This window comes from Carassius gibelio, chromosome A9 (assembly GCF_023724105.1).
Source record: "Carassius gibelio isolate Cgi1373 ecotype wild population from Czech Republic chromosome A9, carGib1.2-hapl.c, whole genome shotgun sequence".
Lineage (NCBI taxonomy): Eukaryota > Metazoa > Chordata > Actinopteri > Cypriniformes > Cyprinidae > Carassius > Carassius gibelio.
This window is the reverse complement of record NC_068379.1, coordinates 1,384,973-1,408,847: the sequence shown is the minus strand read 5'-3', so window position 1 is coordinate 1,408,847 and position 23,875 is coordinate 1,384,973. Positions and strand designations below refer to the sequence as shown.

General features: G+C 39.1%; 1 protein-coding gene across 3 annotated transcripts in view; it reads left to right on the top strand.

The window, feature by feature from the left end:
• Positions 1-3,331: 3,331 nt before the first annotated feature.
• The window catches only part of LOC128019406 (keratin-associated protein 5-4), a 78,152-nt gene continuing 57,608 nt past the window's right edge, over positions 3,332-23,875 (top strand). Inside the window, exons 1-2 of one of the 3 annotated variants that reach the window (XM_052605367.1) lie at positions 3,332-3,676; positions 7,371-7,731. In XM_052605367.1, the coding sequence (XP_052461327.1) occupies positions 7,558-7,731 (174 nt within the window). In that variant the 5' untranslated portion in view covers positions 3,332-3,676; positions 7,371-7,557. The remainder of the gene's footprint in view (positions 3,677-7,370; positions 7,732-23,875) is intronic. The other 2 variants (XM_052605369.1, XM_052605368.1) reach the window with 2 other exon arrangements.

Below are 23,875 nucleotides of genomic sequence, written 5' to 3'. Positions count from 1 at the left end.
TTATTATTATTATTATTATTATTATTATTATTATTATGAACTTATGGAATTTGATCGAAAAAGCATTGCTGACATTGGAGAGGATGCATCCTCTGTTGAGGGTCATGTGAATGTCCAGCATATCCAGTACAGCAAAGTGCGACCAGACACCTTGCAGTGAACGAGCTTGAGCTTGAGCTTGTTCAAAGAAATTCTCCATTGGCCAAAGTCTACTAAGAGGCAAAAGAAGAGATGCTTGCAGAAGATCTACCAGGTATTGACATAACACATTACTGTTGAAAATTTGTTTCGTGTCCATACAGTATCCCCTGAAACTGTGATCTAGCAGTGGGCGATATGACCAACATCTTACATCACATATGAGTAATTTTGTTTCATAATACTAATATATCACAATATAGTAATTCTTGCAGGAAATTAGCTTAATTTAAAAAAAAAATAGTCTATGAAAAATACTAATCTAATGTAGGGTAAAATATTCTCAAACGTATTAAAGTAAACAGTAATAAAATAATGTATATGACAAAAACATCACACACTGGTGGGTGAGACTGGTGTCTCTGCCAAAAAGGTGAGATTTTTTTATTATTATTCCCAACAGTTAAAAAGTTGTCCAAAAAAAAAAAAACAACCAAAAAAAAAACAGGGTGTTGCAGCACCCTCACTTCCCGCACCTATGTTAAACTCTCACTTTGGAATACTCCGATGCAGGTCTGGTTATGCAGTTCTGATAGATGTTGCCTTGTTTTACTGATAGATGTTTAACATTTTCTTTTTACAGTGTGCTGATACTCCATACACAACCATACAGTTGATAGAACTGAGTGGAAAATGGCTTTCTCCAAGAGGGTTCAAGTCCTTGTCAAAGTGGATGTGTCACGGTGTCTGGTCTGTGTTTCCCTGGGTGTTCACTAGTGGTCTCACTTCCCCATAGGCACCCCACTGCAGGCACTACATTTCCCACTAGCCTTGTCCCTTCATCACAGTAATTGCACACCTGTTAATTGCACTCAGCTGTCTTTACTTTCAGCGTCATCACCTGCCCATATAGCCAGTCTGCTTTCATTCTGTTTCATGGAGTCCTTATTTTCTGTCACCTGGTTTTCTCGCGTTTCCTTGTGTTCTCTAGTTTCTAGTTTCCTGTTTGTTTTGTTTCTGGACTGATTGCATGGTTATGACCTTCTGCCTGTTTGGATAATGATTTTTGGATTACCCATTAAAAACACTGCTCTTGGATCTCTCGTCTATTCAAAACTGTTTTTAGAAAATGTAGAATGTAGTAAAAAAAAATTTGCTTCAAAATGAGATCTAGTGCTGTTTTGAAAAGTTAATTTACTTCATTAATTAACATTTTATTACATGGTAAAAGAATAAATAATAATAATAATAATAATAATAATAATAATGAAATTGCATGTACTGATTTAGATATATTTAGATAGATATATATATCGAGCTTAATATTATTGCTGTTTACAGTTTTATAAAACATTTTAAAAAATTAAAGTTTGTAATAAAATGTTAAGGATTTAAAGTTACAATTAATGAAATGTGTACTGTTGGAAAAAAATGCTTTTTGATTATTGCTGTTTACAATTTTGAGTATAGGTTGTATATTCTTTTTTTGTGTGAATCTGCACAATATATGCATTGTTATGACATTGTGATGTAGCTGAAAACATCCTGTAAAAAAATGTGAGAATTTAATGGTTTTGAATGTTTAATAATTAAACAGATAAACAGCATTCTGGCCTTTTTAATGTGCTGTATGGAGTACAAATTTGCCATCACAAGGTACAGAAGGCTTGTCACTGGGGCAGTACCCTTAAAAGGATGAATTTGCACCTTTTTAAAAGGTATATTATGGTACCGTAGCACTAATCAGCAGAGGTACATATTTGCCTTTGAAAGGTCCAGCAAGGGTACAGATATGTACCCAAGTGATAGGGTACAACGGGTGTACCCTTGAAAGTACTGCCCCAGTGAAAAGCCATTGTACCCCAAATTTTACACATTTTTTTTTCTGACAGTGTAGTATTATAATACTTTTTAGCATAATCAAAGATTATTAATAGTCTTTCTTGTTCTGTCCTATCGATCATATGTTTTTGCCTTTATTACTGTGTAATGTATATACATGTTTTTACATTAATGTATGTTTCGACAATACAGAGAGCAATGTGTAACATTTTACCAGATTTTAGACTTACTCACTCTTACAGTATTTGTAATATATCACTAGATCCAGATTATCACTAGATTTTTCTAGAGTATCTTTTGCTGCTGATTTATCCACTAACCTTGTTCATAATAGTATTTTGTCATATATTGTGTTTATATATTTTTAAATTAGTTATTTTTAATTCAAATGAAGTTGTCTATATGTAGTAGATTGTGTTTAACAGACACACACACACACACACACACACACACACACACACACACACACACACAAAGAGCGACGATCAGGTCAAAACAGAGAAGTATAGAAATTCTACATTGTTTAAAAAAACTGCGCTGGTATCGGATTGGATCAGTATCATCAGATACTCTGAATTTTCGGTGTCCGATCAGAACGGTTCTGAAAAAATGGTGTTGCATCTCTACAACAAGCCCTGTGCTATCACAGTCTGTCAGTGAGTGCTGTAAGAGATTCCGTCAATCTTGCGGGATTCCATAAATAAACTACACAGAACCCCACTATTTGGACAAATATACACAATGAAAAGATGATACAAAACTTAATACCTTGGAAAAGGGCATTTAATACTTTTTAATACTTATTAAGGGCCTTAATTTACTCTAAATGATTTAACAACTTTTACTACTTTTTAAGACCCCGTGGACACCCTGTAGAAAAGATATAGCAACCCAAGTCAGACAAGTCTGAAGTCATTTTAAAAATTTGGTCTCAGAAGAAGAAAAAGGTTTCAATTTCAAGCCTAGTTAATTAAAGTGCTGTAAACTTGTGCTTGAAACGGCAGGGGCAAACACAAACCTCTCACTTACACTCACAGACGCTCTCTCTCTCTCTCTCTCTCACACACACACACACACACACACACACATAATAATAGCAGGCCTATTAGCCCCAAACATCCTGTATGTAATATAAATGTGTAGGGGGGTGCTGATCATTGAACATTTGTCTGAAATATGAAAATGAGCAGAAAATGTGCCAATGAGTCTGAAAAAATACTTAATCATATCACTTTTCTTTTGATAAGGGACGCTGAGGCATTTTTGAGTGTGGTCCTAGAAGGAGGGCTTTGGCAACATTGGGGTGGTTTTTGCAGGATGCAGGGTGACATAAAAATAGAAGTGTGTAAAACGTTATTGCAAAGTCTAGGAGGACATGCATTTTAAAATTTGGTCTCAGAAGAAGAAGAAGAAGAAGAAGAAGAAGAAGTTTAAATCGGATTTCAGTAAGTTGGCTTTTTCAAGCCAACATAATTCAAGTGCTGCAAACTTGTGCAGGAAACAACGTGCAGAAACACAAAACTTTTTTGTAAGGAACGCGAAGACATTTTTGAGTGTAGTCCTAGAAGGAGGGATTTGGCAACACTGGGGTGGGTTTTGCAGGATGCAGGGGGACAAAAAGGATGTTAAAATTCTTGGAATGGCTGGAACATGCTCTTTCTTTGAAATCTTGAATTATTTGAAGAAACAGAAAGAAGTGAGTAGGAGAAGTACTTTTTACACTATTTGTATATATTGTATGTATGTAGTGCAACTTGTTACCAGGGTCTGTTCTAATGCTCACATATGTGTGGACGTGTCAAGGATATGCGTGTAGGTTGTAATAGGCGTATAATAAAAAAATTTGAGACTATGCTCAAACTTTCCACAGAGGTTCACAAAGTGTCTGAAAAGAGAGCAGGCGGATAATAAGAAAGGGGATCGGCTGAATATTGTAGATGGTTAGTAAAGTACACTGTATTGCTCCATACCTGATACGTTTTTTCTCGATTGTGCATACATCACACTGTAAGTAATCAGATAACTATTGGACATTCTCTGCAAATGTAAAGACAAACGCTGTATTTGTGTTAATGTTGTTTACATGATTCTGAATATGATATTACTGTCATTACCAATTTATGTCTTTCGGTGACAGTATTCGGCAGGGGTTTACTAACACATAGGCTAGCCTAGGATGAAACTTATAGGGGCCCATATGATCAGCTTTTTGCAAATATTTTCTCCAATATATTGCGTATGTTACTGGATGGATTTACTGAAATAACAGGCAACTGACGAGATGACCCCTGATAGATTACTCTATACCATAAAGATTTGGAATTTACAAATAGTGAATTAAATAACTATTTTTATTATTATGCTACTTTATTATTAAATTAATACTACAATTAATTTTCCCAACAGTTATTTCATAGCTCATCCCCTGCAGATAAAGATTAGAGAGATTAGCCTACTCATTAAAATGCTTTTAAAGCATTTATCTCTTTTATACAATAAATAATTGGTATATAATTAAAATTATATTTAAAAGCCTATGCGATCACTGCAATCATCAGCTATCAATTGAAATAGTTTTCACGAGTTTCAAAAACAACTTGTTTAACAGTTCCTTCCTTCCTTAACTATGAATGAACCACAAGAGAAATGGTAAGAAAATAAAGTAACACAAGGTATATACTGCTCTCTCTGTGTTGAAGTAGATCCGTCTCTTGAGAGAATATATGCCGTTAATGCCGCATCAGATGCATAAAAGCACATACACATTCCTGATATAATAATAATGATTATTATATATATATATATATATATATATATATATATATATATATATATATATATATATATATATATATATATATATATATATATATATATATCTCGCACAAAGAGTCAAAGATCTGATTACTTTTATGTGACTGATGATGTTTTTAGTCACATACCATATCAGAACAGCGGCTCTGCATATTTTGCATGTCTCTCTTGTTTACCAGCTCTTTAGAAGAGAGCTCCGTGCATGAGCTGTGTTCTGATTGATAGGATCGCTACACAGAGTTCATTTCTCCCTACTCCCTGAGCGTGTGAAATGGGCTGATGTTTACTTCACTTCAGAATGTCTCGTGTTATGATGCACGTAATCATGATTCCCCAAGAGGGGAAGACGCTGCGTCAGTAAATCTCAACCTTTTGGAGTACCTGACCCCAGTCCAATTCAAAACCATCCTCTGGGACCCCCAGAACAAAACTGACTCATTTAGTATCATTTATGTCTTTGTGAGGATCTAATCAATTACTACTCGGATCTAATCTCTTTAATAATTATTATTTTATTTTATTTTTTATAAATATGTGAATATTGTCACTCTAAATATAAAACTAAGTGCCAATAGGTGGCAGAAAATGTTTTGATGAATAAGTGATTTATTCATTCATTCCATTGGTTCAAACTGCTGTGAATGGAGTAAACTGCTCTCTTTATGAATGGGCAATTGAATTATTGGTTTGCCCCGATTCACTCAAAATTCAGATCCAGAAAAAGTGTTATTATTATGCTATTTTAGACACACAACAATTCTGCTGTGACTTTAATATATCATTTTTGTGTCGGGAAAACTGAGGAAAAACAGATAATTTTGTGTTTAAAATAGAACACAATAAACTGAATTACTGAATTTTTGAATAAAATCCATTTGCAACTCATTTGATATTGATCTTGCTGCTCATTTTGCTTATCAAAAATATAATACACAAACACATAGAGAATGTTTTTTGGCCCAATATCTTAATTTTTAGGGGCACATAACTGCATTTATAAACTAGTTGTTTATTATGTTTGTCAGCAGTCAACTGTAATGTGTCTTGCAGGCGAGTTAAAATATTTGAATCGTTATTTTTCCATAATTATGCAGACTTTTGAACGGGTCATTTCATTGTTTTCTTTGTTGCCATGTTCTGTTTTCTTATTGTGCGATATTTTCAGATATGAATCCCATAACAAATAAAAGAAACTTGATTGATCACTCATTTTCTTTAAAAAAAAATGGAACATACAGTATTTTACCAATTGTCAAAGGGTATGCTTTTTTTTGAGCACAACTGTATACAGGTGTATCTCAAATTAGAATGTCGTGGAAAAGTTAATTTATTTCAGTAATTCAACTCAAATTGTGAAACTTCTGTATTAAATAAAGTCTTTGTTTCTTTTAATTGTGATGATTTTGGCTCACATTTAATAAAAACCCACCAATTCATCTCAACAAATTAGAATATGGTGACATGCCAATCAGTTGATCAACTCAAAACACCTGCAAAGGTTTCCTGAGCCTTACAAATGTTCTCTGAGTTTGGTTCACTGGGCTACACAATCATGAGGAAGACTGCTGATCTGACAGATGTCCTGAAGACGATCTAAGGAGACTAAGGAGAAGAAGAACTGGACTGTTGCCCAGTGGTCCTAAGTCCTCTTTTCAGATGAGAGCAAGTTTTGTATTTCATTTGGAAACCAAGGTCCTAGAGTCTGGAGGAAGGCTGGAGAAGCTCATAGCTCAAGCTGCTTGAAGTCCAGTGTTAAGTTTCCAGAGTCTGTGATGATTTGGGGAGCAATGTCATCTGCTGGTGTTGGTCCATTGTGTTCTTTAAAGTCACTGCACCCATTTGCCAAGAAATCTTGGAGCACTTCACTGACCAGCTTTTTGAAGATGCTGATTTCATTTTCCAGCAGGATTTGGCACCTGCCCACACTGCCAAAAGCACCAAAAGTTGGTTTAATGACCATGGTGTTGGTGTGCTGGTTTCCTCCATGCCACGCTGAACTGGGGCAGTAATTAAAGCAAAACAAGACCCTACCAAGCATTGAGTACATGTACAGTAAATGAACACACTTTCTAGAAGACCAACAATTCACTAAAATGTTTACAAATTTATTGGTCTTATGAAGTATTCTAATTTGTTGAGAGAATTGTTGGGTTTTTGTTAAATGTGAGCCAAAATCATCACAATTAAAAGAACCAAAGACTTAAACTACTTCAGTCTGTGTTCACTGAATTTTTTAACACACAAGTTTCACAATTTGAGTTAAATTCCTGAAATAACCTTTCCACGACATTCTAATTTATTGAGATGCATAATTTATTGAGATGTCTTACTTGGAAAATCACGGCGACCATGTATGTACACATAAATGAAGCATTACATAGTGTTTTGTCCATTTTAATATTTAAAGGATAAAACCTCAGTTGTGCAGCTCTTTGACAAAAAATGAAATAAATTGTTCAAATTTTAAAAGATAAAATTTTGTGGTTAAAGAAACAAAAACATTTGGTTAAATTGTTAAATACTGTATGAAATGTATTGATTAAAATCATTTTTAATCATTTATTTCCACAATGCAGAAACAGCAACCATTGCTCATTTACACAATATTGACTGAACCAAGCTCCAAGAGCTCATCACAGACAGACTGCAACATATTAGAAATCCTCTAAGAGTCAACACCAAAGACAACTTTCTGGAAAACAACAGGACAACAAACACACAGCCTCCAGTAACACCAGAGCCCCAATTCTGAGCTCCGACAAAATGGAGGAACAGGTCCAAGCTGGAACCAAACTCTCCCACTCTAATACTGCAGGCCCCAAGATATCAACCAAAAAACATCGAGCCCCACAACCTCCATCTTGCACTCCCCCTCCTGTTGTGATAACTCTCCAGCCGCTGCCACGATGCCAGGGCCCACACCCTCATCCATCTGCTGTAGGTGAACCACAAACACTATGATAACAGTAACTCCATCAAATGTTAACAGAACAAATGGGAACCCAGTGTGTGTAGTTTTCTCTATTTCTCAGCAACATAAAAATTACCTGAAAAAACTAACTTGAGTAAAAGTACAGATACCTTTTAGCGAAAAATACTCCAAAACACATTACAAGTCACAGAGAATCTGATTTTAACACTACTTAAGTGTTTTGACTTTTAATAAATATAGACTCAAACATTCATGTCAGAGACATGCCAAGAGTAAACTGTAACTTGTGGAAAAGAAAATGGGCAGAGGCTATGATATATGTGAAGGTACTTAGGGTAAAAACTAGAACAAAAAATAAATGAAAGGGAACAGAATAGATGAACAAACAGGCAACCATTACATTCAACAACTCACAAGAATCTAAAGGAATACTAGAGTTATGTATACACACACTTAACAAGATGACAAGACACACAAGGGGAACTGAATCATGGATAAGCAATGAACAAATGGATTACAAACTGGCTACAAACACCCTGAGAGACAGGCCACAGAGAACAAGTAACAAAAACAGATGATTTGTGAGGAGAGCAATCACATTTATTTTCTGAAGCCAAAATAAAACTGAGCACCTCAAAAAACACTCATAAAAAAAATCTCAGGATAATTTAGAAGTTAAAAAACAAACAACAAAGATACAGGGAGTTTCAGATACTACTCTGAATGATGGCGTTTCAAATATCGCAAACAGTTTATTACTTTGTTTAATTATGGTCTAAGCTAAAATAAGTACAAATTTAACAGAAAAACACATTTAGAACTTTACGTAATGTGTAAGGAGCACATGCTATTTTGACTACCACTCTGGCCCAATGTTGTAAAATTACATCATAGACTTAACAAGCTCTAAATTAAATTTGATCATTTTTTTTTTTTTCAAAATAACTAAATATATATATATGTGTTCCAGACATTGTAATAAACACACAAAACATATGTAAGGAATACATTTGTCTTCACTGACTGTTTTGTTTGAAGAAAGCATTTTGAACATGATAAGAGTGATCTTTATTATATCATGGCAAATATCACTACAAAATGTTCAGAGGAGGTATGCATCTGTGTCATCCATTATTTGACACCTGATGACACACACGATCTCTGCGATTTTTGTTTGGGGCGAAGTGCATGCACGTGATTTGCTTGAGGGGACAATATGCGTGCATTGTGAGCATTTTCTCTTTTCGAGGGGCAGCCTTCTGCTTCCCATGGTTCAGAACATGCCACTGCTGAGGCACGGAGGAGAATGAGCTCCTTGAGATTGCAGGCGGATTTGGCCAATGAGTTTAAAGAAAGGCTGTTCTACTACAACTTGTTAATTATTACCTACGACTTATTATAATTTGTGGCAACTGTCCATGTGTAACGAAGACTGACTCGGTTGTGGGTTGGAATCCATGTGCAGAGCTTTATTAAGCACAAACAGAGGCAAATGGAGAGCAGGTATCGTGAGCAGTAAGCAAGCCAAGGGTCGTATATAATAGCGTCAATCCAGATAGCAAACAAATCCAAATCAGCAATCCGCAAGACAAGGTCAAGGGCAGGCAAAAGATATGCACAAGCAAACAATCCGTGACTATGAGAAACGCTTGGTAGAGACAGGATAAACTGGCAATACTTCACAACATATTGCACAAACAACATGGCTTATAACAGGTGTAGACAGGAAGTGATGAGAGAAGAAGCGACAGTGTTCAGTATGTGGGAGACGGCTCCTTCTGGTGGTTGGATGAATGAATAGTGGATGCAGATGTTACACCATGTTTCATAAATTTTGTTCCATAAATGACCCATGATTTAACTGAAATAAAGGAACAAATTAATTAATCGAACAATTCCAGGACTGATCCCAGGTTGGGGACCTACTAAGATTGTTGTGTGAACAAAGGCCAGAACTAAAGCCGTAAAGAGTGTGTCGTAGTGATGACTCTTTTACCAGGTGTTCCACTTTTGTGGAAAAGTTTATTTTTTATTGTATTTTTTATCAATTTTATGTTTTCAATCATGCCGGAGCCTGGCCCACATGTAGTCCAGCAATTCAAACGTACATCGCAGTCTGTTCATTATCAAAATAAAATATTCAAAGCATTTTGTACTGAATGAGACATGAGCAATAACCTCCAAATAAATCTAGCAAAAGCTGCGCTCGCTCATTCTATTCATTTTATAATCCTGCTACTAGCATTTTATTCAGACTAAAACCCCTTTAATTCAAGTGAGAAAGCATTTTGTGTGTGTGTGTGTGTGTGTATGGCTCTTGCACATTCTGTCATGCCAGTGACTTTGTGGCTGCTATAGACGAATTTAGGTTAACATTAAGAACATTAAGGTTAACGATTAATCAATTAATTGATCATTAATTTAAACGATGATCGATCATGGAAATTATCGAAATTTGACATACGTTTTCCCAATCCTTCTGCTCTGCGTATGACAAGCTGTTTGAAGGTTATGGATCGTGCCACAGGTAGTAAGTGCACTAACTAATCACGTGGGGGAGGGGCCAAAGGTCAAACCCATAAATCACTTCTGGACGTTTAGTGCACTATATTTACTACTTGGACTTGCCGTGGAAGCGGGCTAAGAAAGTGACACTGCGAGGTAAGCTCGATGAGCGTCATCTTTCAGGCCATAGCTCACTAGCTCAGATGAGCCTTCCATTTCTTCCTCATCTCCATACAGATATCTAGAAGGAATGGAAGAGGCCATTTTCCTTATGCATCCATAGATTCCAGCATGTGAGTTATGCCAATATCGAGGAGATACGCAAAAACAGGTGCTAGAGGATGTCCCCTGTTGAAGAGACCCTGGCTAGCTATCTCTCTATGGATAAGACGTTCTCTCTTAATACTCCGTCCTTGACATCTAAGCTGCTTCAAGATACATCTTGCTTAAATGGCATACTCAGCAGCTGGTCAGGCTGTGGCTTCATTCACCTCTTGAGCGGGGCTCCAATGTGGGAACCATCCTGGCTGAGTATGATCCATGTATCTATCTATCTATCTATCTATCTATCTATCTATCTATCTATCTATCTATCTATCTATATATATATATATATATATATATATATATATATATATATATATATATATATATGAACACTCACCTAAAGGATTATTAGGAAAACCATACTAATACTGTGTTTGACCCCCTTTTGCCTTCAGAACTGCCTTGATTCTACATGGCATCGATTCAACAAGGTGATGAAAGCATTCTTTAGAAATGTTGGACCACCTTGATAGGATAGAATCAGAATCAGAATCAGAATGAGCTTTATTGCCAGGTATGTTTACACATACAAGGAATTTGTTTTCGTGACAGAAGCTCCGCAGTAAAACAGAATGACAGCGACAGAACATAAAACACATAATAAAAGAATAAAAAATACAAATAAGTAGATAGTGAATGACAATATTCAAATGACAATTGTAGGCAGGTATATTAGAAAATGAAGTTATGTATGTACATATATATTGTGTGCAAAATTTAAGTGTATACTAAGTATGTGTGTTAGATAAATAAAGTGTATGTGTATATAAATATAAAGTGTAGTGTGTTCACAGTTATTATCAGCTGTTCATAAGATGGATTGCCTGAGGGAAGAAACTGGTCCTGTGTCTGGTCGTTCTAGTGCTCAGTGCTCTGTAGCGTCGACCAGATGGACACCGTTCAAAGAGGGAGTGTGCTGGATGTGAGGGGTCCAGAGTGATTTTGACAGCCCTTTTGCTCACTCTGGATAAGTACAGTTCTTGAATAGAAGGGAGGGTTGTACCGATGATTCACTCAGCAGTCCGGACTACTCTCTGTAGCCTTCTGAGGTCAGATTTAGAAGCTGAGCTGAACCAGACAGTTACTGAAGTGCAGAGGATAGATTCAATGATGGTGGAGTAGAACTGTTTCAGCAGCTCCTGTGGCAGGTTAAACTTTCTCAGCTGGCGGAGGAAGTACAACCTTTGCTGGGCCTTTTTCACAATGGAGTCAATGTGAATGTCCCACTTCAGGTCCTGAGAGATGGTGGTGCCCAGGAACCTGAATGACTCCACTGCAGTCACAGTGCTGTTCATGATGGTGAGTGGGGGGAGTGCAGGGGGGTCTCTCCTGAAGTCCACGATCATCTCCACTGTTTTGAGCGTTACAGACGTTAGAGCCACAGGCCTGTAGTCATTTAGTCCTGTAATTTTGGGTTTCTTAGGGATGGGGATGATGGTGGAACGTTTGAGGCATGAAGGGACTTCGCACAGCTCCAGCGATCTGTTGAAGATCTGTGTGAAGATGGGGGCCAGCTGGTCAGCACAGGATTTCAGACAGGCTGGTGTAACACAATCTGGGCCCGGTGCTTTTTTCCTTTTCTGCTTCCGGAAGACCTTGCGCACCGCATCCTCGCTGATCTGAATTGCAGGTGCCCCACCTGAGAGGGGGGATGCAGGAGGTGAGAATGGTGAGAGTGCTTGATTGGAGAGGTGTTCAGGATGGGTTGCAGGAGCTGTTAATGGTGTGAACGGTAGTTTGGAGAGGCATTCAGGGCTGGTTGCAGGAGTTGTGAAGGGTGTGAATGGTTTTGTGGGGAGGCGTTCAGGGCAGGTGATGGGTGTTCTTTCAAACCTGCAGTAAAACTCGTTCAGATCGTCTACCAGTCGTTGATTCTCTACAGTGCTATCTGCATCTTGCAGTTGATGGAGATTTGTGAGATGCACATCCAGGGCATGAAGCTCCCCTTCCACCACATCCCAAAGATGCTCTATTGGGTTGAGATCTGGTGACTGTGGGGGCAATTTTAGTACAGTGGCTATTAGGGGTTGTGCACAGATAGTCGAACATTCAAATATTCGTTCTGCTCTAATTATTCGATAAATAAAAATGATATTCGAATTTCGCAAAAAACACAACCAAAAAAAAGTTCACAAAAAAAAAAAAAACTAACTTGGTCACTTTCTGTGATTCTCCTCGACATAATTGAAGTTGTATGCAAGCAAAAAATAATTAATGAATGAATAAGGGGCCGTTCACATATCGCACCTAAAAACGTAAGGAAAAAGCTAGGCGCGCTGCTTTCTCCTTCTTTTCAAAGACAGAAGCAACAATGATGCGCTCTCTCCATGAAGACGCGGAAATTTCAGCGAAGGATAAATGTATTTGTAGCACAAAAAATCACTTTCAGTAGCTCTGCAACTAAATTTATTTCAAAATGGCAATTCATATACAGTCGTGGCCAAAGGTTTTGAGAATTACATAAATATTAGTTTTCAAAAGGTTTGCTGCTAAACTGCTTTTAGATCTTTGTTTCAGTTGTTTCTGTGATGTACTGAAATATAATCACAAGCACTTCATACATTACAAAGGCTTTTATCGACAATTACATGACATTTATGCAAAGAGTCAGTATTTGCAGTGTTGGCCCTTCTTTTTCAGGACCTCTGCAATTCAACTGGGCATGTTCTCAATCAACTTCTGGGCCAAATCCTGACTGATAGTAACCCATTCTTTCATAATCACTTCTTGGAGTTTGTCAGAATTAGTGGGTTTTTGTTGTCCACCCGCCTCTTGATGATTGACCACAAGTTCTCAATGGGATTAAGATCCCAGGCCATGGACCCAAAATTTCAACATTCTGGTCCCCGAGCCACTTAGTTATGACTTTTGCCTTATGGCACGGAGCTCCATCGTGCTGGAAAATTGTTCTTCAACAAACTGTTGTTGGATTGTTGGAAGAAGTTGCTGTTGGAGGGTTTTTTGGTACCATTCTTTATTCATTGCTGTGTTTATTGGGCAGAATTGTGAGTGAGTCCACTCCCTTGGATGAGAAGCAACCCCACACATGAATGGTGTCAGGATGCTTTACTGTTGGCATGACACAGGACTGATGGTAGCGTTGACCTTTTCTTCTCCGGACAAGCCTTTTTCTAGATGACCCAAACAATCGGAAAGGGGCTTCATCGGAGAATATGACTTTGGCCCAGTCCTCAGCAGTCCATTCACTATACTTTCTGCAGAAGATCAATCTGTCCCTGATGTTTTTTTTGGAGAGAAGTGGCTTCTTTGCTACCCTTCTTGACACCAGGCCATCTTCCAAAAGTCTTGGACTCACTGTGCGTGCAGATGCGCTCACACATGCCTGCTGCCATTCTTGAGCAAGCTCTGCACTGGTGGCACTGTGATCCCGCAGCTGAATCCTCTTTAGGAGATGATCCTGGCACTTGCTGGACTTTCTTGAATGCCCTGAAGCCTTCTTTATAAGAATTGAACCTCTTTCTTTGAAGTTCTTGATGATCCTATAAATTGTTGATTTAGGTGCAATCTTAGTAGCCACAATATCCTTGCCTGTGAAGCCATTTTTATGCAACGCAATGATGGCTGCACGTGTTTCTTTGCAGTTCACCATGGTTAACAATGGAAGAACAATGATTTAAAGCATCACCCTCCTTTTAACATGTCAAGTCTGCCATTCTAACCCAATCAGCCTGATATAATGATCTCCAGCCTTGTGCTCGTCAACATTCTCATCTGAGTTAACAAGACGATTACTGAAATGATCTCAGCAGGTCCTTTAATGACAGCAATGAAATGTAGTGGAAAGGTTTTTTTGGGATTAAGTTAATTTTCATGGCAAAGAAGGACTATGCAATTCATCTGATCACTCTTCATAACATTCTGGAGTAAATGCAAATTGCTATTATAAAAACTTATAAAAAGTTGAGTTGTTTTTAACTCGATGTGATGTGGACCGGGCGCGTCGCACGAAGCGCACGCGTAGCTTCCATTATAAGTGTGCATAACGCGCACCTATATTGGAAATAACGAACCTGAGCGTGCAAAAGACGCGATATGTGAACCCCAAGAACATTGTTGTGGCATCTCTCAAGCCACGAATAAACACAGCTAACTTGGAGAATGCAGTGAAAACTCCTCTTCTCGCGTCTGCCCTAGACCCTCGGCACAAACATCTCAGGTTTCTCGATGAAAACATGAGAGAAGTAAGAAAAAAAACTTTTCTGAACATTATCAGAACATTTTCCTTGATGCGAGTGGTGCGGATGCAGCTGCCGCCATCAACGATGAAGAGAATGCAAAGTCAACTCGTCTGAAAAGGCTGAGCCAGTTCTTCAGCGACGATTACAGAGAGTCCAGCCAAGACGAGCGGGGACAGTTCTTGCTGGAGCCATGTATTCCACCAGATGTGGATCCCATTCAGTGGTGAAACGAAAACACGAGGCGCTTCACAAAACTTATTTGCTAAGCACACCATTATTTGCGAGTCCCGCCAACGTCTGTGCCATCAGAGCGCATTTTCTCAGCGGCTGGCCTTATTGTTAACAGACTAAGGAGCCAACTTTCCCCCGATCATGTTTACATGCCTGTGTTTCTTAACTAGAACCTGTAAAACAACAACAACAAAAATGCACAAAAGATTTGCTGACAGTTTAAAAGTTTCAAAGTTAAGTGTAGGCAACGTTCTACAATAGCCTAATTGCTGCAGGCTGCTTTACGTTTTTTCTTTGTTCTTTGTGTATATACTTATTAGTCTTCACATAACGTGTAAATATTTTACTAGTTAGACTTTTTCCAAACTAGAATTTCTGACTTCGTGTATAATCAAGTGAAACAACATGTAGTTTCAATTACAATATATACTATACCATTCAAAAGCTTGATGTAAATAATAAAAATGTAACAAATAAATGTAAATGTAACAAATGTATCAAACAATGCTGTTTTCAATTTATCCCCAAAAAAATTAAAAAGAATTCTCAGCTCTTTTCAACATTAATAATAATAATAACAATGATAATAATAATAGCAATAAATGACAATAAATATTCTAAATAAACTACAAACATAAATTTATATACATTTATTCTGTCTTCACATTTTTTCTTGTAACTCATCTCTCGCAGCCACACACCTGACTGGAAAGGCTCAATATGCAGCTCATTATGCAGGTCTTCTCAGGTGTAAATCACAACATAATGCACGATAGTTCACGCCCTCTCGCATATACCCTTTCTACGCAAAAAGTGTCTTAGAAAATTTAAATCATTATATTGTTTTTGCTGACTAAACAAGATGATTTTCACATAATTCTCAAAACTCCAAACCACTGTTCTGTATGTGTTTTATGGCCTTATTAAAGTGATTTTCACTAACCACGTATAAACATTGTTTTCTCAAAAACACAATCATGTACATACATGCTGCTCTCATATTATTATAGCCCAGTTTTTGCTGATTATAGTGATATTAGAATTTAGCCATTTAGATGGTTATAAGCAACTGAAAAAAAACACAAATGTCAGGGCATGACAAAACTTCTCCAGACACCCAAAACCCCCTTAGACCTCAGAGGGTTAAGCTGGTAAAAGCCCCGTCATCTTGGGCTCCACTCCACACATATATCCTCTGGATACCTATTTAAACAGAGTGTTGCTACTAGGGATCTGTTGAGAAATTTCCATTCAGCAAGCTAATGCAAGAGCAAACAGTAGCTCCTGGGTGACAGGCCAAGACTTAGTATGATGCTAGGCTTTTGGTCGTATCCCAAAATCTATACTTGATTCCAAGCCTTTACCTATACCCCGTGCCCATGAGTCTGGCCATAACAGGTAAGTTTGGATATGTAGCCTAGGCCTTTGGCCGTGATGGATAATGTCATGGGTATACTGTTCCCCATAGTTACCCCTAGATGACACCGTTCAAAGTTCCCTTGAAAGGGAACATCTCAGGTTACTTATGTGACCATAGTTTCCTGAGTAGGGAACAAGACACTGCGTCCTCTAGCTTCCTGCCATGTTTGGACGCAAGCTTCAGATGAAGAAGTGTATAAAGTGTTCTCCCGGCACATATTTATACTATAGTCGCAACGGTAGTGATGTCATGGGCTGTCGAAGGCCAACGTGATGTTGGTGTTTTTCAATGTTTTGTTCTTTTGGTGTTCCCCAGAGCGACCCCTAGAGGATGCAGTGTCTCATTCCCTACTCATGGAACCATGGTTCCCTTTCAGTCAGTCACGTTCTATCTTACGTCAGAAAGAGACTGACGAATGGGAGCTCACCTGAGAGCCCAATCACCGTAGCGTGGTTACAATGGTACACCGAGTACCTTGGTATGTGGAATTTGCATCGCGAGCTCCAACCAGCAGAGCAGGTATATAAGGAGCAGCGTGAGCAACTTGCATTCGATCTTTCGCTTGGGAGACAAGCACTTCGCTTGCTACTTTCTTGTGGTTAAGACGAATAAACTGGTGTTGGTGTTCCTCTGAGCACTTCAGCCCCTAAACGAGCTATTTCCTCTGATACTAAAAGAGAACGGGCTGAGTTTGTGTCTTTTTAAAGATGTCATTTCGCCCATGTGTTTCTGGGAGTGGTTGATATATTGATCCTCGTGATGGCCACGATCGCTGTGTCACATGTCTGGGCTTTCAGCACGCTGTGACTGCGTTTGTGGATGACTCGTTCTCATTGCGGGGACATTACCATCTTGGCGTTAAGATCGAGAATTGATTATCTTAAGAGGTATAGAGTCCCCTCTGCCACACCCCGTTCTAGCTCCTCTACTCGTAAGAGGGCTACTTCGGCTGGTGGTCAGGGTGATCTGAGGGCCATGTGGGCTTCCCCGACGAGCCAACCTCCTCGGACCACACCCCCCTTACAAACACCGCAGCCGGTTGAGTTTCCAGATGAGTTTGCTGGACCCTCTCAGGCTCCTGTTATTTCATTCAGGGAACGGGAAGAGGACCGTATGTCGATTGGGGGCAGTGCTGACCCGGGGGTTTTGCAGGAGTTGCGCACTGCTACCGTCCTCGCTCTCCGGGCGACGAAGGTCACTGTGCGCTCCTTGGGTCAGGTGATGTCCACTTTGGTGGTCCAGGAGTGCCACCTATGGCTAAACCTGGCGGACATGAGGGAGTCTGATCGGGCTCAGCTCCTCAACTACTGGGTCTCCCAGGAGGGCCTCTTCGCCAACATAGTAGAGAGCTTTGCCCAGCAGTTCTCTGCCGCCCAGAAGCAGTCTGAGGCCATCAGACACATCCTGCCCCTGCAGTCCACTGCTGCCTCCACCCTGCCACCGGGCAGCCACCTCAACCTGCTTGTCACCGAGGGCGCACCCTTGTGGCCTCCTCCACTCCTGCTCAGCCACAACAGCAGCCTTCACCCTGGCCACAGCGAGGAGACACCCGCTGAAGGGTGGCGCAGCCTGTCTCTGCCCCTACACCTGCCAAACGTCAGGCCAAGGAGCGTTCCTGAGATGGGCAACCCGGAGTTGGAGACGTCAGCTTATTAGGAGATGGTAGCAGGACCACTCGTTTCCCCGGAGGAGGGCTGGGGGAGATTCCTTTGTTCTCATGTTCTTTCTGTTCTGCCATTTCAGTTGCATTTCAGTACAAGGTTCTCCCATTCGGAGACTCTATCCCCAGGCAGTTCAGCTGATTTGGGAATGCTTTAGAGACACTCAGGTAGACCTGTTTGCCTCTCCAGTAAATTCCCACTGCCAGTTGTTTTACTCCCTGACCGAGGGCACCCTTGGCACGGACGCTCTGGCACACAGCTGGCCGCTGGGCCTGTGCAAGTATGCATTTCCCCCAGTGGGCCTTCTTGCACAGACGTCGTGCAAGATCAGGGAGGACAAGGAGCAGGTCCTCATGGTTGCGCCTTTTTGGCCCGGCTGGACCTGGTTCCCTGAACTTGTACTCCTCACGATAGCCCCTCCCTGGCCAATTCCTCTGAGGGAGGACCTTCTATTTCAGAGACAGGGCATCCTCTGGCACCCATGTCCCGATCTATGGAACCATTATGTGTGGTTTCTGGACAGGTCACAGAAGGTTTAGGTACCTTGCCACCGCAGGTGGTAGCTACCATCACTTCAGCTAGAGCCATGTCCACCAGACACTCCTATGCTTTGAAGTGGAACCTCTTCATCACTTGATGTTCTTCACTGCGTGAGGACCCCTGGAAATGCCCGATTGGGTCAGTGCTTTCCTGTCTTAGGGAGGGGTTGGAACTTCAACCCTCAAGGACTATGTGGCCGCCATTTTGGCTCACCATGACCCTGTTGAAGGTAAGTCTCTTGGGAAGCACGATCTGATCATCAGGCTCCTGAAAGGAGCAAGGAGGCTCAATCTGCCTCGCCCTCAGCAAGTCCCCTTTTGGGATCATGCAGTGGTTCTATCGGCACTGCAGAGGGGTCCCTTTGATCCCTTGCTCTCAGAAGAGCTAAAGTTTCTATTCAAGTGTAAATATATTTTCTTGTCTATATTTCCATCTCATTATGCCGCTGGTTTAGTTTATATATATATATATATATATATATATATATATATATATATATATATATATATATATATATATATATATATATATGCGGCGAGTGGGGCAGGGCCGTGGGACGTGGGAACAAGGAGTGAGGCGACGGAATGATTGGGAAATCAGCGACAACTGCGACCCACCGCTGGTCTCGAGTCCCACGTAGGAGATGGAAGGATATAAAACTGGAGCAACAACAGTGAAGAACGAGAGAGGACCAGGCCTTGGCTTTATTTAATGTTGTGCTTTTTATTTGCGCGCATCAGTCGCCCGTGAGGGGCTGATGCGCTGTTTTGTTTATTTTGTGATTATTAAAGTTTCATTTGATTGTGCGCCGGTTTCCGCCTCCTTCTTCCCGATGATTATGGAGTTTTTATTATTACAATATATATAACTTATTTGTAAATAGACAAGTCACGGTTGCAATCCGGTATCACGACAAGGCGTAAAATAATCACATTGGTCCACTTTGGAAAACGTGTAGATGTCACAGTTTAACACCCTCAGACGCGAATCTTGCACGTTTGCGTTAACACGTTCCTGTGTAGAAATACCCGGATGTTGACCTATTCTACACGTTATCACTGTTAGCTCTGTCTGTGTCTACACAGTGCCCCACTCCACTAAAAGTGTGTCTAAACTTGATGACATCACACTGCAGTGTCAAATCATCTGAACGTATTGTCATTACATTTTGTCATAAACAGAACGAGCATCAGTTTACTGTTGGGGATCGTGTCTAGTGTATCCATCACTGGATTCTGTTGTCTTTTGTTGGATCACGCCACTCGTTTCCGGTGTAGACCTGACGTGCATTTTTTTAATGGGTTATGTTTACAGTCCTGCTTGTTTTTAATGTTTTTTATTAAATATCTGTATTGACTGCATGGTCATATCGTCTTATTATTAACCTCCATGCAACCTACAAAAGAAAGCTTGACGAGTCGAGCAACGAGCATTGCTCCAGGTTGATTTTGGTGTATATTCTGTGCTTGTGCTGCCGCGGTTGTCTTCATTTCATCGGGTGAAACATCTCTCTCACTCGGCAGTCTGTGAGCGGAGCAGCAACAACTTCCCCTCCGTGCTCAGAGCATTTAATAAACACTCTGATCCACGCGCACTGACACCAGAAACACCACCCCGCCTTCACTCCATTGATAAAGTATTTCAGTATGTTTGAAATGTTATATTCATAACGTAGCCTATGAACAAAAAAGAAATTACATAAATAATAGGAGGGTTTCAAAGTGGCTTAGGCTAGTGTGTGTAACTTTATTCCCTATCACATGCCAAACTAATATCATTGTAAGCATGAAATCTTTAATTGTTGCTTTCTGCTGTGCAAATTTTGTTTGTGATGAAAATAACAGTACATTTTTGTCAGTTATTTTATCTAAACAGATCAATTAATTTCTTCAAGATTTCAAAATCAGATAGCTTACTGATAATGTAGTAGCACTGTAAGATTACATTTGTTTGAAAGCATTATTGCTAAAGCCATTCCGTGTGAATGTGCTGTATCTATTTAAATCATCCTTTAACCCTAAAATAATCAGTAAAAGAAACAAACTCCTATAGCCTGTAACATGCCGCTCGACTATTGTAGTAATTGTAACCTTCTGATCAAGCTCTATAGCTAAATATGTTTAACAGGAATTCTTGCTGAATATGCAGATATATTACGGGCTGTTGGCCTGAATTGTATTAGTGATGAAACGTGCTTGTAGCTAGTGAAAAACACAGTATTTTTCACACAATTAACTTGTATGTATACCGGTGGTTTCACTGTCATAAAAATAGGCTGATGACTTCCTTGTTCTATAAAGTCCTCTCCTTAAGAAATACGTAACGAGTTCTGATTGTGCCAACGGTTCCTGTGTTGTGATTCGACTGCAGCTTACAGCACGCTGCCCTCCTGGAAACGTGATTGGGCTAGTTTTGGACAAGTTTTGGACAAGTTTTGAGAAGCAAGTGGGCAGGATTTGTTTTGAAAACTTGGCAATCCTGATCTGAACGCACGTGCTGGAGATGTACTTCTAAGCACAGAACATCTTTACTGATGAGACGCGCATGAAAATCACATTAGATTTTTTGCACAGCCCAACCATCTAGTTAACAAAGCTAAACAGCGTTGCCCTTTGTGTAATAAGTTACAGAAACTGTTAAATGCAACAACTTAAATAATAAAATACACTTACCGGCTGTGGTCCATAAACAACGCCTTCTCCAGACAAAGAGGGAACTGCTCCATCTTTCAAGAATAATCTTTGTGCGAATCCAGCATTAAACTGATTGAGATTGAGGAAGCTGTCCTCAGCAAAATATGCTGCATATAGTTTTACATGTGGATTATAATTTCGGGAACCGAGTTAAACATAAATTGTAACCATTGATCTCTAAGTACAGCATCCCTGGGAAGCCCAAACACAGATGATTCGACTCCGATATGAAAATAACAGCGTTTCGACCAAATGGCAAAAAAACTAACGTAACTCTTCCTCTTTCTCCATCGGAGTGCAACATAATATTCATATTCAAGTGTTTGTGCAAAAATAATTAATGCACATTAATGACAGGGAGGTGCCGTCACTTAAATTTTTTCCTGATAATGAATTTACTTAAAATTTTAGTGTCTCACATACATTAAAATATATCTACAGAAAGCTTGAAATGTCTTTTAAATGAAAATGAAAGCATTGTGTAATCTGTGAATGTTGCATTTCTCTTGTTGGAGAGAGCCAGCACTGTGAATTTAATCTTTCAGCCGACAAGAAAACATTAGTTTATTAATAAATAATTTAAATGTAACATTTTTCACAATTATTAGGCTACTTCTGCATTAGAGCCCTGCATTTCAGCCCGAGCATGACGGGCCCCGACTTATTTATGCCCCTAGGGCCAGACTTCGGGCCAATTTTCACGTTATAGCTCACATGCGGGCCGGGGCTCGGGGCTTTTTTGGGTTATCCTTCTATTTATATTTTTAGACATTACATACAAAAATGAGAAGTTGACGTCGACGATACAAAAACAAACATAGAAAGAGCATTTCATAACCTCATAACTTTCATAATCTGATAATTCAACCCGTTATAATTAAACTTACATACTGACATGACAGTATCACACTTTTTAATTAATATATTTGTTTAGATTGTAGGCTATTTCTCATTTCATTTGCGAGCGCTGTTGCGAGTCTGCCTCAGTATTTCTTTTTTTTTATTTATTTTTTTTACTCACTGTGGTTTAATAAATAAACATTTATTAAACTGTCTGTGTTATATGCTTGAAGTGTTTTATATATGGATTTTATTGTAGCCAAGTAAAGTATTAGCGTTAATTTGTTTTAGGCTACTTGCTGTCGGCTCGGCTATTTAACGTTAATCGTCATTTAAAAAAAAATGCTCCAAACATTTTTTTTATGTTAATTAATCAAGTCAAGTTAATTAATCATTTAATTAACTTGATAAAGAAATGAAAAGAAACATAACACAAAACTGACCCATTTTTTAATTGTTGCAAATAGGGCAGGCTTCAGCTGTGTAATAAAATAATTAAATAAATAAATAAAAACACAGGCTCGTGTCGGACTCGGGCTGATAATTCTGATGAGCTGTCGGACACGGGTCGGGCTAGGGCCTGAGCGTCTCGGGCCCGTGCAGGGCTCTATTCTGCATGTGCTTTGTGGCAAACTTAATGCATGTGCTTTAGCGCGGAATATATTAAGACCTGATTATGTAAATTTAATATAAACATTTGGTTAGTTGAATATAAAAAATGAAAGATAAGAACTAGAAAAATCTTACATGAGGGCAAACCGTTTTTTAGTCTATAACCAAAACAACAAGTCCTAACTAAACCTGCTCAGCAAGTTTGAAAGCCTCATAAGACACTGACCATATGAAAGAGCAAGAGATTCACACCTTTATCTCGAGTCCCACAAGCCATACATAATTACCCCCCAAAAACCCAACCCCCCAGCTGAACTGAATTCGGTCAGTTTTTTTTGGCTGTGAGGAATGATGTGTTTTCATGTTACTGAGTTGAAACTTTCCTGCACTCACAGCAGCCCTACACTTTGTATTCATTAGTTTCTTGCAGCCCATATTATTATTTTCACAAGACCATAATGATAATAACAAATTATCAATTGATAATTAATCGCAATTTTACGAGAATAATTGTTATTTGTGATCGTGGGTATTTGTAGAAGGCTTTAAGACCAAGCAAAATCCTCATGAGCTGCTCCCGCCTCACAGCGCGCGGACTCCGCTAACTGACGCAGCTTCACCATCTGCGGTTTGACTTTACTAAATCACATTGAGGTGAATAAAACTTATTGATCATGAGACCAACATTTAGCAAGGCAGGAAAACATTCATTCTACCTGAAGGAAGACGTATTTCATTAATGCTGTTATGTACGGGCAATAGAGAGAGAGAGAGAGAGAGAGAGAGAGAGAGAGAGAGAGAGAGAGAGAGAGAGAAACTAGTCTAGGCCTATTCTTAAACTTGGAGCTCATTATATTGAAGTACAAATCCAAACACCAGAAACGTTATGCATTTAATGAATAATGAAATGTTATGAAATGTATGCATTTTTTATACTCATTCTCTATGGTTGAAATAATATTTTAGTTCACAACTTTAAGTTCCATTGTTTAAAGTGTCTCATAGACCTTCAGTTGTTATGCTCTAAAATCCAATGCCATTTGTAATTTCACAGTATTTTCACCTCCTAAATTACTCACCTTTAAAGTCACAATTCTATAATGGTCAAATTTACTCAGGCC